This window comes from Condylura cristata, unplaced genomic scaffold (genome assembly GCF_000260355.1).
Source record: "Condylura cristata isolate star-nosed mole 26May11 unplaced genomic scaffold, ConCri1.0 scaffold00004, whole genome shotgun sequence".
Taxonomy (NCBI): Eukaryota; Metazoa; Chordata; class Mammalia; order Eulipotyphla; family Talpidae; genus Condylura; species Condylura cristata.
The window spans coordinates 24,602,768-24,619,901 of record NW_004567105.1 but is presented as its reverse complement, the minus strand read 5'-3'; the positions used below and the strand labels follow the sequence as shown (position 1 = coordinate 24,619,901).

The 17,134-nt window shown below is 34.9% G+C and overlaps 1 protein-coding gene across 1 annotated transcript in view; it reads left to right on the top strand.

Annotated features, from left to right (window-relative positions):
• PTPRQ (protein tyrosine phosphatase, receptor type, Q) overlaps positions 1-17,134 on the top strand; it is a 156,842-nt gene that overhangs the window by 83,122 nt on the left and 56,586 nt on the right. Inside the window, exons 26-27 of the mRNA XM_004675857.1 lie at positions 365-688; positions 16,756-16,877. Of these exons, the coding sequence (XP_004675914.1) occupies positions 365-688; positions 16,756-16,877 (446 nt within the window). The remainder of the gene's footprint in view (positions 1-364; positions 689-16,755; positions 16,878-17,134) is intronic.

The following is a 17,134-nucleotide window of genomic DNA, read 5'->3' as shown; positions in this document are numbered from 1 at the left end:
TCTCTCTTGGGAACGGAGTATTAAAAACTCAGGCCATACCTAAAGAAGTGCTTAGAATTAAAAGAGCATGTAATTTTGCTTACACCAGTGCTTATACATGAAGCCAAAGGAAATTTATGAAAGTGACTAATGATTGGACTTGGGAGCAAAATTAGGAATACAAACTTCACAATGGTTTTGTTCTCTACTCTTTTGAACTGCTGGTCCTGGAAACATTGCTCTAAAGCTCTGCTCATTAAGTTTGGAGATGTTATATAGGGCAGTTATAATTAGATTGGGAAAATAGTTGATTTGATAAAAATCCCTTTTGTTTCTTTTCTTTAAAAGTATTTGGTAATTCCGATTGTTTTCCTCTCATTTTTAGTTCCCAGTGTTCCCACAAATATTGCTGTGTCTAATGTTCAGTCAACTAGTGCAACATTGACATGGATGAGACCTGACACAATCCTTGGCTACTTCCAAAATTACAAGATTACCACACAGCTTCGGGCTCAAAAATGCCAAGAATGGGAATCTGAAGAATGTATTGAGTATCAAAAATTTCAATACCTCTATGAGGTTGACCTAACTGAAGAGACGGTATATGGATTAAAGAAATTTAGATGGTATAGATTCCAAGTCGCTGCCAGCACCAATGCAGGCTATGGCAATGCTTCAAATTGGACATCCACACAAACCCTGCCTGGCCGTAAGTATTGTCAACTCTGTCTCTCTCTCATTCTCCCGATGCATAGTTATATATGTGTGTGTGTTTAAGTATGTATTTGATTGTACAAGCTAACTCATGTAATAATATACATCTTTTTTTTTTTTTAAAGATTTATTCATCTGTGAATACAGAACTGGGGTACAGGCCAGAGGCTCAGGGGTGGCGAGAGGGTTCACCAGAGACAGAGTGGGGAGCAGAACAGGCAGATGGACGAAGTACACTGCTGAGGGGAGCAGTGGGTGGGCCAGGAGAGGTCTGCCAAGCCATGTGGTCACCTCCGGGGCAGGCGGGAATCAAACTCATGCGGAAGTGCCTTTAGTTTCTCAGTGCTGCGCTTTCACCACCAGGAAGGGCCCATAATATACATCTTTTTAAAGTTTAATTGAATGACAATGGGGAATCACTTTCATCACTCAGAGATTTCTCATTCCCTTAGTATTGAGCCAACATCCTAGTCTACTGTGACAAAGCATTGCTAGTTTTTCTCACAGTTTCTCCTTAGGCCAACCTGATTGCCACGTGTCCTTGGATCTTGCCTACTATTTTCTGTCATATATGGAGATTCTGCAGCTTTTTAGTCAGGCTCATGACCTTTTTAGTAACTTTAGGCTTAAACACACACACACGCACACACGAATACACACACATACTCTCCCTGTGATAACCCAGATGTCTCTCTGCAAGCAACTTTTCAACTTGTGTATTTTACTTACATTAAATTCCAGGGCAAAGAAATATCAAGGGTCTGATGCCCAGCTTGAAATGGAGAAGGAAAAAATGCAGAGAAGGAACACAAAATAATCTCTCAAAAGTATTATGCTGTCTACACTTCTTTAGCCTCTTTGCAGTCAGAAAAGCACTTAAAATACTTTTCCAGGAATTCATACAACATGTAGGTAAAGATTGTTCTTGCAACTTTGTATTTTTAAACTAGTTAACTTACCTCCTTAAACAACATCATTAGTCTTTACTTATTACTTATTCTGAACTTTTTTTTTTTTTTTTTTGGCATAGAATTGTGATGGTTTACATTCACGGCAAATAAGCTTGTAAGCCAGAGCTCTCAGAGGTGGCTACACTCTGAAATGTCATTCCTGTTCCAATTTCTTCAGTGAATTTCAGGTTGGCAGGTCACTCATTCCAACACCATCCCACTTAAATCCTCCAACATGGACCATGTGTATCATCCACCTGTCCACAGACTATTGCTAGCTAAGGTCTTTCAAATCTAAGTCACGTGAAAATTTAGTAACTATCATTAGAGCAATGCACGCATCACACACATTTAGTGACAAATAGATGCTACTTTTGGTAGCATCTTTATCACAAAATAAACTTTGATCTACAGGCTTTATATTTTAGAGCACAAAAGGCATGTTTTGATTATGCCCCCAGGTGGCTGGCATATTGTTTATATATAAATGTGACTCAGTACTGAGTATTCAAATATATCAGACTCAAAACAATTGTCTGATTCTCCTATTTTTGTACTTTAATTTGATTTCTATAAGATCTGCCCTTTGAGTTTTGCCCTAACTTCCTGCTAGCTCTTTCTCAGTGTCTTTTGTTGGCTTCCCCTTGCCCTGTTTCTTTTTATTTTTTAACTCTAAGTATTGGAGTGCTCAGAAATATACTTGGTCTTTTTCTTTATCATCATTAAACTTCTAGAGTTCTTACCTTAAACAACCTTATCTTGTTCTATGGCCTTAAAGTCAACTTTCATATTGACTACTCTTATTTCCATTTCCATCTCTGACTGATCCCTAGAAACCAGATCAGTGTATTTACTTAATTAACTGACATCATGGCATGTGTATGTTGAATATAACTCTCAAAATTAATGTGTTCCAAACACCAAACTGTCTCATCCTCTTGTCTTCCTTATCTAGTAAGGTGCATCATTATTCATCGAGTATTAGAAAATGAAAATGCAGGCAGTGTAGTTTGACTCTTCAGTTCTGACAATGATTCATTTTAACTATGCCCATCTCTTCTGATGAAGAGAAATGAAGAAAGTCATTTCTTCATTTGCTTTGCTCTTATGTTAGACCAGCACTTACCACCACGCTATTATCCAAAGTCACCTCCTCAGCTGTTGGGCTGATATTTTATACCTAAATCAGATGATGTCACATCCTTTGTTAAACCATCCAATGAACCCCCATTGTTCTTAGACTAAAATTTAAATTCCATAATGTGATTAACATGGCCCTGTATGACCTGGCTCTTCCCTAACACTCTAGCCTCATCCACAACCACTTTCTGTCATATCATTACCTGCCACTCACACTAGACAACTAATTTGTAACCTTCAAGAACTGTGGCCATCCTGATAGCCTACATTTCAAATTTTGAAAATTTGGGAGACTTTTCATTTTAATATTATTTCCTCCACTCTACTCCCTTCATTTTCTACCCCCTTTAAAGTCTATGACCCACTCACCAGAATTTCACTTTCACCTGCACACTGCTTCTTTTGCTCATTATGGTCTAAAGGAAAATTGGTAAAATATTTCAAAGATAATCAGAATTGGTACTAGCTTGTTTTAATTGTAATAGCATCATTTTCCTAATCTACTAGTATCTTCCTTTGCCATTCCTCATCGGTTGGTTGGTTGATTGGTTAGTTCTTGATGCAGCATTCATATGAATATTGGCTTCTCTTTCACACCTTCTAGGTCTTTACTTAATGTCTAATTCATAGTCACCTCTACTTAAAATGCCACTTTGTCTTTTATCTGATATTTTGCTCCTCTGTAGCACCAGTAACTGACCACACCTTGAATTACCATCAGAGAATACTGAAGACTAAAGAAAAGCATAAATGTTTACATCGATTTTCTATACTATTCCTATTCCTTTATTATTTTTTGTAACTGATTTTCTGCTCTGCTTTTTGTCAATGAAGTAGGAAGATTTTCCTTTATTTTTTCAGTAAATACATAGAATGCATGGAAAGTAACATTTTTACCACTGTGATGAAGAAAGAAAAGTGAAAATATTTCTGTATTTTAGAATTTGTGATAGTTAACAGTTTTCTTGACTATGTTTGTGGGCATAGAAGCTTACTTTAGTTGTGTGAGTTGACTACTCTTCTTATATCCTCAGAAATAGAGGAAACATTTATCTAATGGTAAATATATTTGAATTTCACTTTTTACCCTAAAAGTAGTTTTATTTATTATATTAAGCCAAGGAGAGAGTATTCAGAATTGCATTTGATATGAAAGACCCTACATATATTATTGCAATGTAAATATATATAATAAAATAATATAGATACAGAATAACAAATTAAGACAGTTAAGAAATAAAAATCTTAAGGAGCAGTATTGCTTTTATTATTCAAATGAGTAATGCTCAGATGTTGATTCTGCATAACAAAGATGGAATTTATTATGGACATTGTAACAAAAAATAATCTGGAAAAAGAAAATTAGTATTTCATTATATGTCTTTGATTTTAAAAGTGGCATTTTGATAATATGGAAGAATATAAAAACTCTGAATTATAGAAAAGTTAAATAGAAAGTATACAAGATTATAAAATCACTAGTTCAGATATGTGTGCATTTTTTCTAATGATATCAAATTGTGCCCAAGCACTTACTAATGGAACCTTTTATGAAACCTGAGAGCTTCTTGAAAAAAGTTAGCAATTAATTGCTGGTTTGAAATTAATTATTTAAATCTTGAACAGCTAAATAAAATGTCACCTAGTTTGTACATTATAAAATGTTCTAATGGTTTGTTGATTAAGGAAATGCAATGCATTAAGTCCCTGTGAGTTTATAAAGAATATTGCCAAAATTGAAGATCCAAGCAGCAAAGTTAGAATGCAAGCTGAGAGTAAATTGGCTTACTGTCTGAAGCTTAATCTACCACTGTACAATAGAGTGTATAAAGAAAACACTGTTCTGACAATTTAAGCTAATATTTCTTGTTCCCCCATACTCTGATTCAGATAATTGAAGCCAAATTGCTATTCTCCTTAAATCATCTGTATACCAGCCATAACTCGCCACTTCATGCTGAGTTTGTATAGATACAAACATAACCACAAAATTACAAATGGCAGAAATATTAACTTGAAACATTGCAATCTTGCAGATTATTTTAGTCATCCTTTATTTTTCTGATTGTCTATATAGTCAAAAGCAATTTGAGTTGTGTATGTGGGAGAATGGGAAGCTGATAAATATTCATGCAGTGCATGATAGGTATTTATAATGCTGAGGAAATGTAGGACTTTAAATGAGTGTGGATGTGAAATTAGTGTGGAATGAATTGGGACCCTTGTGATGGGCACGTCCTACAGACCACCAGGACTGGAAGAGAGAGGCAAGGAAAATTCCTGGGGTAATACTCAGGTTGTGAAAACCACAGGATACCATACTCATGAGGAATTTTAACTACACAAACATCTGTTAGGTTAAAAAAAAATTCAACAAAACATGCCTCATCAAAGAAACTTCCAAGGAATGCAACTTTATGATCTAAAAGAAAGAAAAACCAAAAGAGCACAAAGTATGCCTCATTGTTTTTTAAAAATAAGACAGCGAGTTACTCTAAATGCAGTTATTTCCCATGGTATTCTAAACTGAATAATGCACTTAATAATGTGATGAGTGTAACAACTGAGATGATCCTTTCTACAAGGAAGCAATTATCTAATGATAAGACTTGCTAACCCTAAATAAATAGGTAAATGCAATACACTCTAGAGAGAAGTCCATTTGATGTCTGCATTTTCAGAACAGGCTACGATCTACTGCCACAGAGAAAATGAATAGTTTATTCTAGACATGATGGTTGTACTTTTATGAAATTAATTAGATGCTATTGAAATGATAATGAGACTAGCAATGCTACCTGAAATCCCCAAATGTACAACTGAAGACATCACTGTCTTCTACATCTGTAGATTGAAGTTATGTGGTATGAGCTCTTAGTTTTCCATAGACATCCTCAGCCCATATTAGCACTCTACTTCAAACCTTTTTCTCCCTACGTGGACCATCTTGTAATGTTTTCTACGTGGATATCATCTGAATATTTCCTTTATTTTTCTATTTCCTCTATTTTTCTCTATGAAATGTTTCTAAATTCAGACCCTTAAAGTGTTTCTCCTATATCATTACAAAAATACCCAAATAGTCTGTCCCCATTTGCTGTCCTTCACTTGAACTCATCTTTTGAAGACATATCTGTCATCTTTTTCCTTTGGTCATAATTTTTTATAATGTTCTATTTTCCTATTATGTAAAAATCACACCTTATTGCATGCTCTATAATAATTTATGATTGTAGAAATTGTATAAAAATATTTATGGTTTTACCTTCACATCCTTTGTGCTATATCCTTTCTGTTATAGAATCTTTGCTAGTCTGGCTCATTATCATTTCAGGCTTCCTCTTTGGGAGAACAGTTGCCCTTTTTTTATGTTTGACATCAAATATCTCCTTTGTGAAGCCTTCCACAAATTCTTATTTCTACTCTCACCTCCCAAGTCTTGTTTGTATAGTTCTAGCTATATTTTTGCTACACATATTTTATTTCTCTTGTGAGCAGAGACAACCAGATGATCGTCTTATGTTTCAACACCCCACGCCTGCTCAGTTTCTAATATTGTGTGAATCTGGCATTTGGATGCAAGGAATTTGGCTTTAATGTAAAAGATATTTCAATGTGAAAATTCTTCATTCAAATTTTTTTAACCTCATCTTTCAAATACTTATGTGTTGATTGCCAAAATTAAAAGTTCCCCCATCAATACCTTTTCACATCTGACATGTTCTTTTATTTCACAAAATATTTTATATTGCTAAATTTTAAAAACCATTAATTATTTTTTTGAATTCTCATGTTTATTTATTTATTTTTTTTTTACTGTTCTGAGTTTCTTTTTTGTTTCGGCTTAGAAAGAACTGTGAAGTAGGCCTAAATATCTGTGATTTTTTTTGTTCATTAATTTGGTTCACTTTGTCTCGGCATTCAGCCCTCAGTCAAATCCATTTCTTTTGCATTTGTTAAAGAAGTGAGAGAATTCTGATTTGACTAAGCAAAACTGTTAATTCTAAAGTGGCCATAGGATTACCATGACTGGTGATTTAGTACACTTTTTAGTTGGGCCCTTTAAAACTGAGAACCCGAGATTAAGAATAGTTAAGAATAATATGAATAGCTAAGTTTTTTTTTTGTGTTTACTATCTGCTGGTATAATTATAAGTACTTTAAACATATTGATTCTTTCCTGAATCTCATTCATTTTTGGGGTCTTATTTATTCTTCTAGATTTTAACTACTACGTGCCATATGCTTCATGGTAATAGGAAAGTACTGAAAGGAGATATGCTAAGTGTGATTACCAGAGAAGTTATTGAAGTCAAATCATAATTTAAAGGAAATAATAGTAGGCATATAAAATTAATATATCTATGTCAATAAAGCTTTTTAAAGTTATTAACTTTGTTTAGTAGAAGATAAATATTTTGAAGTTCCATTGCCATAAATAATTAGAATGTCTTGTTCAGTAAAAGTACTGAAACAAACATTAAAGGAAATTTTAAGGATTATCACTATGTGATTAGCTTTGCCAGCTGGGACTAAAATAACCCTGAAGTTTGTATAAAAACTTCTAATCTATAACCCAACCATCAGCGATCCCAAACAAATTGAATGGGAATTTTCCTAGCACACAATCTCAAACTACATTTTTTTTCTTTAATGTTACACTTGATAGTTTTAACTTGACTATACCTGCATGTAATGAGTGGAAGGACAAAGTAGCAAAATTTGTCTTGCCCTCGCACTTCCTTTTGGTGATGGATTTATATAACTTTTCCAGGTTACTCCTATAACCAGAGGTTCCTATTACCAGACTAAAACTGATGTTTATGCCGTCAGAGAACACAAGTACCCATTAGGAACTTTGGGAATAAGGAGAAATGATGGAGAGAAACCTCTTCATAGTTTTCCCAGTATTATAATAAATGAATGGGCTGTAGAGTGGGTGGACTTCCCCATTGAGGACTAAATCCCAGCCTGCTACTTCATTAGTTTTCACAGAAGTTGTGATTTTGTTTGTCTTGTTGCCAGAATTGTAATCATTGGTCTATTGTTTTGAAGAGCAATGCTCTTCCCACTTCAAATACATTGGAGGTTGTAAAGCGTGGCCCTTACACTTTTACCACAAGCATTAGAATCATCAGGTATGCTTGCTAAAATGGAATTGGGTCCTTTCAGAGCATCTGACTCAGAAAGTCTGAGATAAAGTGTTAGAATTAGCTTTCCTGACAAATTTAAAGGTGGTATCAATATTCCTGGTCTGGAATCCAGGCTGTTACAGAAAGTTGTTTTAGAAACACAGTGCTCACAAACATATATAAAATCTGATTCTAAAACAATAGTGCTAATATTAGAATATTTTCATTCTTACCTGACATGGCTACTATTGGAAGTAAGAATTTGCTTTCTTTGTGTTTTTTTAAATATATATATATATATATTTAATTATTTATTTTTATATTATTTTGTTTTAGAAACACAGTGCTCACAAACATATATAAAATCTGATTCTAAAACAATAGTGCTAATATTAGAATATTTTCATTCTTACCTGACATGGCTACTATTGGAAGTAAGAATTTGCTTTCTTTGTGTTTTTTTAAATATATATATATATATATATAATAGTTTATTTTTATATTATTTTGTGCATTTTTTCATCTCAGTTGTATTCCCCATGGGAATCACCCATGTGCCATTGTGTCCAGTGCATTTCCCTCCCCACCACTGTTTTTGATCCTATTCCCCACTCCATCCCCATAAAATGTCTCTGGTATATAGCTGTTCATTATTATTATTATTTTCTCCCTTGCTATTATTATACTCCTGCTATGAGTGAAACCTTTTTGTGTTTATATATATATATATATAATTTTTCAATTTAGGCCATTCTGAAATGAGAGTCAGACAACTACTGATTAAACCTCAAAGTAAAATGTTGATACAATGAAGTCTAATACTGTGGACATCCGTAACTCATTCTTAGTCTAACTGGACAAATACTGAGGCTTGTAGTATTTGTTCTTTGTGATACCATCTTGCTGTTGGGAAATCTAATTGACAAAATTAAAGATTTGTAAATGGAAAGAACTTTTTCATACACCTTCAATATACCCGTTTGAGCAGCAAAATCACTGCTCTATGAAAACATCTAACACCAAGGAAGAAAAACTGATTACCGTAGTATTGAAGTCAGTGGACTGTGTCCTGAGATGCTGTTTGACTACGTTAAATCTGGTCAGTCTAATTGCTGAACTTCTTTGGAAACCTTGGTGCCTCATAGGTTTTAACAAAGTTCCACCCAAAAGTGCACAGTCAATTAGATTTCCTCTAATCCTGAGAGACATCTAAAATGCAAAAGCTAATTCTTCTAGGTATGCTGAGTTAAAACCAAATCATAGCCCCAAAGACCTCTAGTACTTGTATAACTGAAATAGAATAGATTTCTTCATTTAGTGGTGACAGTAACCTGGAATCTGGTGATCTGTTGAACCAAATCTTAAAAGTCAAATACTCTGAAAATCAGTTTAAATAGATGTACAGACAATTTCAATCACATGTTCAGAGTTCAATATTTTCTGTGTTGTGAGTTGTAAAATCATGCATTTAATGTTGTTCTTCTAGGAAAATTATTATAGCATGGCAAGCTAAGAAAGAGTATTTTATAAAACATTTTCCACTATTCTGTTAGGTTTATGGGAATGTGCAGATGGCAAAGTTGCTAATAAGTCTTTGAATGTGCTTATTCTGAAAGTGTCATATTAGGCACACCAGAAATTGAGGGTTCTTAATCAAAGTGGCACAGACTTGAGGGTATTCAACTTTTATATGGACTAGGTGAAATGATGGTCTATCCAGACTCACCTTTCAGCTAGCACACTGAGCATGGGACACAGATGGATGGGAAAGATGACCCTGACCCACATAAGACCCACATTCCTGTGCAAGGATAGAAGCATGATAATCAGGAAATGATGGTTGTTAGTTACAGAAAATGCATTATTGTGAAAACCAGGGGAAAGTGCTTATGAGAGGAAGTGATTGGATTATGGGGAATGAGAGAATAAGGATAGATCACTCCTACTGAGTAAATTGCTATGATTTATAAGAGAAAGGATATGGTGATATCTTGACCCATTACTGGCTAGATTCATTTCACAAACAATCCTAAATCAGAATTTGACAGCTTATGAGGAGATAAACAAAGTGTCCCGAAGATGCCTGTACATAACTAAGCTTCTAAAGTGACATCTTTTCAACTCCCTGTAGCTTTGCCAGCATCCACTTACTTTATTTTGGTAATTGACATTCATAATTATAAATTTGTATTTCTCCTTAAAGGGCATTTGAAAATGATCTGTACTTATAAGTATATTATAATCTTTGAACAACATTAAAATGATTAGAAGCTGTTTTATAAAACACTGGATTTTTAAATATTTTTCTTAAGTTATTGATCATCTGTTATTGCTTTATAAAGATAAAATATATTCATGTATATGTACATATAATATATACATATCAACTATGTATATAATTGTTTTTATTTCTTAAATTTAGGCATTCATATTCTATTATATTCAAGAATATAGATTGATATGACATATTCTTAGGGAAAATTTTCACAAAGGGAACAACTGTATAATAAAAGAGGCAATTTCATCAAGTTACTGAAAACGCAAATGTTTAGAGTTATTACTTCTTTTAAAATGAAAGATACCTTGTAAAAAATTCAGCAAATGTATAAATTGCTTTTGGTAAGGTCACCATTTTAATAATGTTAATTTTTCCAGTCCATGAGCAAGGGATGTCTTTCCATATTCTTTTGTGTCTTATTCTTTCTTTTAACAATGTTTTATACTTTTCTTTGTATAGGTCCTTCATACATTTGGTAGGCTTATTCCCAAGTGTTTGATCTTTTTTGTTTCAATTAAACAAGAATAGTTCTCTTGATTTCTTCTTCAGATTGATTATATGTGGGAGGGCTATGGATTTTTGCATTTTGGTTTATATCCGCTACTTTATTAAACTGGTCAATTTTTTGATAGGTTTTTCTGTGTTTTTTGGGGTTCTATGTGTATATTATTATATTATCTTAAAATAGTGATAGTTTCACTTCCTCTTTCCTTATCTGTATTCTTGTATACCTTTTTCTTATCTTATTGTCCTGGCTAGGCCTTCCAGTATTATCTTGAAAAGCAGTGGAATGTTATTCAGTAATAAAAAATAGATTTATTCCATTTGCAGCAATATGGATGGAGCCAGAAGAAATCGTGCTCAGTGATATGAGTCAGAAAGAAAAAAAAAAAATACTGGATGGTTTTACTTTCAGGAGGAATGTAAAAAATCGGGGAGGGAGGGATGGAAAGGGAAGTAATTGTAATAAAGCAAACATTAAAATCAATAGACAACTACAAGTCAGAGACATTCTGCAAGGGAGCAGAGGATCAAAACAGGGATGGGAAAAGCACAAGGAGCTATGGTGATGATACATAAGTGACTTGGTTGTGGAAATTCCATGGGGACTACAAACAAGATGAAAAGGCATACATTGTACCAAAATGAAGAGTGATATAAAAAGTATATATTAAAAATAAAGGTTCAAGGTTAAGTCCTCAGTGAGGACTTAAATACCTTGCTTTTATAATGATTGAGAAGTTATGGAATGTAAAATATTTAGTAGTGAAAGTAATTAACCTATAATGAGTGATCTTTTAATGCCATTTTCCTCTAATCTCTGATGGGGCTTTTGATTACTAGTGTTAAATGAATGGTTGCAGGGTTGACATTTTATATGAAGTCCAAAAATTGAAGAAAAACATCATTCTGCTTAGAAATGGTTTTAGATTTGTCCTCAGCTGAGACTGCAGAACAGATACATAGACATATTTCCCATGAAATATTTCTAGACTTAAACTATCATCAGTATAGTCAGGGACAAACCTCAACAGAAAACTCTCAATAAACTGTCCATCATATCTGAGCCACCATAAAGTACCACCTAATTTCCTGCTAGATGGAGTTAGGCTTAAACAAATATTCTTGCCAACCAATGAATTGGTTGGTGTATTTTTTTTTTAAAGATTTATTTATTTATGCATACAGAACTGGGGTACAGGCCAGAGGAGTGGTAGATGAGAAGATTCACCACAGACAGAGTGGGGAGCAGAACAGGCAGATCTATGAAATACACTGCTGAGAGAAGCAGTGGGTGGGTCAGGAGAGGTCTGCTCCCTGGCTGGGAATTGAACTCGTGCTGCAGTGGCTTCAAAGAGCTTCATAATGCAGTGCTTTAACCCATTGCACTACCAGGGAGAGCCCGGTTTATGTACTTTTTAATGTGCATGAATTAACTAGATTCTGGAGATAATCTTCCTTTATTTTATCTGTTTATTCTTGACCCATTTTTTCTGGCATGAGTTAAAAACCAGTCATCAAAATCTAGAAAGTCCCATCCTTTTTTTATGATAATAAACTATGACTTTTGTCTGTTTGTCCTTGATAGCAATTGTAAGACCTTAACAATGACCTAAAAGATCCTACACAATCTATCCCCACCCTGACTCATTCTGACTTACTTGGATCCAGCCTCACTGGATTCTTTGATATACCTAGAGCTCAGCAGGCAAATACCTTCCTCTGCCTTTGTGCTAGCTGTTCACCCCGGCACACTTTTTAAACATTTCCATATTCTCTTGCCTCCTTCAAATCTTAGTTAAAAATGGCATCTGTGTACCCTCCATGGTAGTACAGAGGGTTAAAGCACAGCACTAAGAAGCTAAAGCCACTTCAGCATGAGTTCGATCCCCACCCTGGAGTTGACCCACGTGGCGCGGCAGACCTTTCCTGCCCAACCCACTGCTCCCCTCAGCAGTGTACTTTGTAGATCTGCCTGTTCTGCTCTCCACACTGTCTGTGGTGAATTCTCTCACTGCCCCTGCACCTATGGCTTACATAAATAAATCTTAAAAAAAAAATGGCATCTGCTTAGAGACCCTGTCAGTGAATCATGACTACCATAGTTAACATGATAGCCCCTACACCATTTTCAATTTTCATTGTCCTGCTTCATTTTTGTCCATGATGCATGTTACCTACTAACATGAATATAACTTCTGTATATTATAATTATCTATATTTTATTATATTTATATATTATTTGTCTCCCTCCACTAAAGTAGAAGTTTGATGATTTTTATCTCTTTGGTACTCTTCTCTTTCCTTAGCACCTCAAAAGTGCTAGGTATAAATAGAAAAGTACCCTAAAATATTTTTTATAACACTAGGAATGTGTCACCTGTCATAAAATCACTCCTTCCCATGATAGTTCTTATAAAGTTGGAACAAAGAGTATGCAAAACCATAAATAATCAAGGATACTTAAAAAATTTATACTTAGCCTCTAGCCCATTCTTTTCACATAGACAGAAGAAAGCAGAGCGAAACCTATAAAACATCTTATAATTTCCAAAACATTTTCTCCAGGAGAGCATGTAATAATGATCAGTAGTAGTGTACCTGACCCCAAAGCCCATCCACTCCTCATTTAACACTGAATAAGTAAAAGCAAAGCTGCTATTTGTTGAAAAGAAGGGAGGCCTAATGCTTTCAGTAATACCCAATTTGGAAAGAAGAAAAGGCTAACACTTGAATACGGAGTACATTGTTTTATGAGGGTACCCAACAGCAATTCATTATGCTAGTTGCAGATGTCTTATAACTCTCAGTTATTATGTGTAATTACCTAAATGAATTATGCAAAAAATTGAGACATAAAGTTAAAATCGTATAGCTAAAAGCAATAAGACTAACGATCTCAGGATGCACAGGGTGTGTATGTGCTGAGATTCTATGATATCTCCAGGCTTAATTGCCAGAGTAATCACCATTGTCAGCACACCTAAACTCATCAAGTCTCTAAATCCTGGAGCATCCCCTCCCCATGCATTCCTTGGTCTTGGACTGCATCTCTGAGTCATTGTTCTGTATACTGTGTAAGTATCAGAGAGAAAAGAGGAGGAATAATATGCTTGGCATCCATATTCTGTCTGCCTTTCTGTCTCTCTATCAACCATCTATCTATCTGACATTTGTTTACAAAACTGTTTATGAATCAGGGGTGTAGGGAAACACCTCCACAGATGTCTATTACTACAGTCCATCCACCATCAAGATACCCAGAGTCCTTCACCACAGTCCATTGGCCCTTCTATATACTGTCCGCCCTCTCACCCCCCTCCCCAATAGCCTTAATTCTATAGTCACATTTCTAGGGCTTGTTTTTGGCTTAGTTTCGTCAGAGCCTTTGTTTGGTTTCTCTGTATTTCATTAGATGATGAAACTATCTGGTATTTGTCTTTTTTTCTTCAGACTTATTTTACTTAGCATACTCCACCCAGTTCCATGTTGTTACAATGGAGATATTTCACCTATTTCTATAGTTGAGTAGTATTCCATTGTGTATATACACCATATCTTCTTAATCCACTCCTCTATTCTAATGAATTTAGTTTATTCCTATAACTTGGCTTCTGTAAATAGTAGGTGGTGAATATGGGAGTAGTACCCTTCAGGTTGTATTCTTCAGATAGCCACCTAGAGTAGATTTGCTGGGTTATTTGCTGGTGCATCTATTTTTCTCCACATTGTTGCCAACACTTGCCATGTGTGGTATTTATTTTGCCCATTTTCATGCTTTACATACTAGAGATTTGCCATTGTTCTACATTTCCAATAGATGTTGCTATGTTTTTAATCTGATTTTAGAGAATTTGTTTTCCAGACTTTCATGGATCTGGAGACCTGACCTTGCAGACGCTGAATGAAGAGCTGGGCTTAGGTTTTATTTAGTCAGGTCCCTGGTGTGAATGTTCTGGTGTGGTAGTGTGGGCTTATGTGGGCTCATGTGTGTAGACCAACCAGCAGCCTTCCTCTAGGGTTCTAGACCCGAGACTCTGCTTTCTATGTGCTGTTAATTTCCTTCCTAAGGTTAGTATCAGTCTCAAGGAGGGTGGGAAGGAGAGCACATCCCAGCTCACAGCTGGTTTTCTCTTGGTACCTAGTCAGTTGGGGGGCACTGCTATCCTGTATGCCTCAGTCAGTGGCAAAATCTCCACACAGTTCCACTCTCTACTCTCTGAGGCCTCTGGTGGAGTGATGGGCCATTGACAGCTCCACAGTGTGTGTTGGAGTTTCCCACCCCAACCTCAGCTTCTGGAAACTCTTTCTACCCACCACTAATCTTAACAGTTCTAATTAGTCTTTATCTGTACTATGCAATAGTCCAAGGATTATTGTGTTGACACTGATGACCAAACATTTAATTGGCCACTTTCACTGTTTTGTATAATTCTTTTTAAAACATTAAAATATGCATCAAGGAGGAAATGGAGATCTAGACCAACATCTCACATCTTGTTGCCCTTATAAAATATTTGAAGAAATTTTTGTCTTTCTTATACCTCTCAGAAACTATGGAGTCATGATTTGTTTTGTAATGTTCACTCGTGTGGGTCTAACAATCAGAAATATCTGGATGTTATCTCCTGATATATAATGTCCCTATTCTTGACTAAATATTATGGGAGGACAAAGTTGTGTACGACAGTATTTCTAGGTCAATGTCTACTTCATAATGAATGTGACTAAATGCTTAATATACTCTAAACACTTCTAATTCCTATGAAGTTTCTCAAATTGAAAAGTTCCACAAAAGGATATTTAGTAGTCAGTTTTGTAAAATATCACATCATATTTTGCACTCTTAATGAGCAAAACAATATTAAAGCAAACATTAAAGCACTTATTTGGAATCATAGCGAATTCAAGAAATGTTTATGTTTGTACTAATAGATCACTTGTATAACCTATTTTCTAGTGAAAACAATAAAATCAGCCACTTTATATCAAAAGGCAAAACATTTTGAATATGTTTCTTTCACATCAGTTGTAGAATTCTGTATCAAATATGTTTCTGAAAGTTTTCTTTAAAAATCTCTGTAAAGGCCCTCCCTGGTGGCGCAGCGGGTTAAAGCACTGCACTGAGAAGCTAAAGCCACTTCCGCATGAGTTCGATCCCCGCCTGCCCCCGGAGGAGACCACATGGCGTGGCAGACCTCTCCTGACCCGCTCACTGCTCCCCTCAGCAGTGTTGATCTGCCTGTTCTGCTCCCCACTCTGTCTCTGGTGAAGTCTCTCTCTGCCCCTGAGTCTCTGGCCTGTACCCCAGTTCTGTATGTACAAATAAATAAATTTAAAAAAAAAATCTCTGTAAGACTGTTTTAAAATAAAAATATTTATTCAAGACTATTCCTTTTATCAATAGTAATGCTTTTTAAAAAAATATTGTTTTGAGTTTAAAATCATGTATTTATGATCAATAATTTTTCATGTGGGAGTTCTTTATATATAGTATTTATTTTTGCAAAGAATTACATCTTTTGATTTTGCCAGTATCTTGATATAGGCAATAATTTAATTAATTCATTATGACTATTTCTTAAAATTTTTTGTACTGTAACAAATAGTAACTCAGATGCACAGAGTATAAACAATCTGAAATAGTAAAATTAAATCCACCAAATCAGTAGCTAGTAAGAGTTTGTTGTGCATGTAAGAAAAATTCTCAAACTGGGAGTTTCTAAGTACTGATATAAAGCAAAGGGGCATGACATTAGAGATGCCTAATAAAGTAAAAATGAGCTAAGCAGTTTAATATTTACAATAATTGGTTATTATGATGGAGTGTTCCAGAGAGCTGGGCATAGTTAAGCGATCATCTCATGCCACCTTTAGGAAGGTGACTTAAGTTACTCTGATTGTAAGAGGCAAATACAAGATATAACCCAAATTGCTTATGTTCACGAAATAAGGTAAACATAGTTGTGTTTCTTTGGTGTCAGTGGTTTTGTCTGTTCAGAAACATCTCAATTCTAGTCCAATTTTTATTTAATTTAACAAGGTAATTTTTTTTTTATAGCTCCTGATGGTCCTCCTGAAAATGTATATGTGGTGGCAACATCACCTTTTAGCATCAACATCAGCTGGAGTGAACCTGCTGTCATTACTGGACCAACATTCTACCTGGTAGACATCAAATCGGTATGGCATATCTGAACATGTATAAAAATGACCAGATAGAGTATGGTTAAGAATACAGGTTTTGCAACCAGGCTGTTTGAAATATAATCTTAGCTCTACTAGATCTTACACTACTTACTTAGCCTGTCTCTGTCTCAGTGTCCGTAAGTAAGTGATGAGAGAAGGGAAGAATTGGGAGGACTGTCTGACATACAATTTGGAAAGTTGTGAGAAAGAATTGATTTGTTGAGAAAACTGATAAATTCAGTACTAAATAT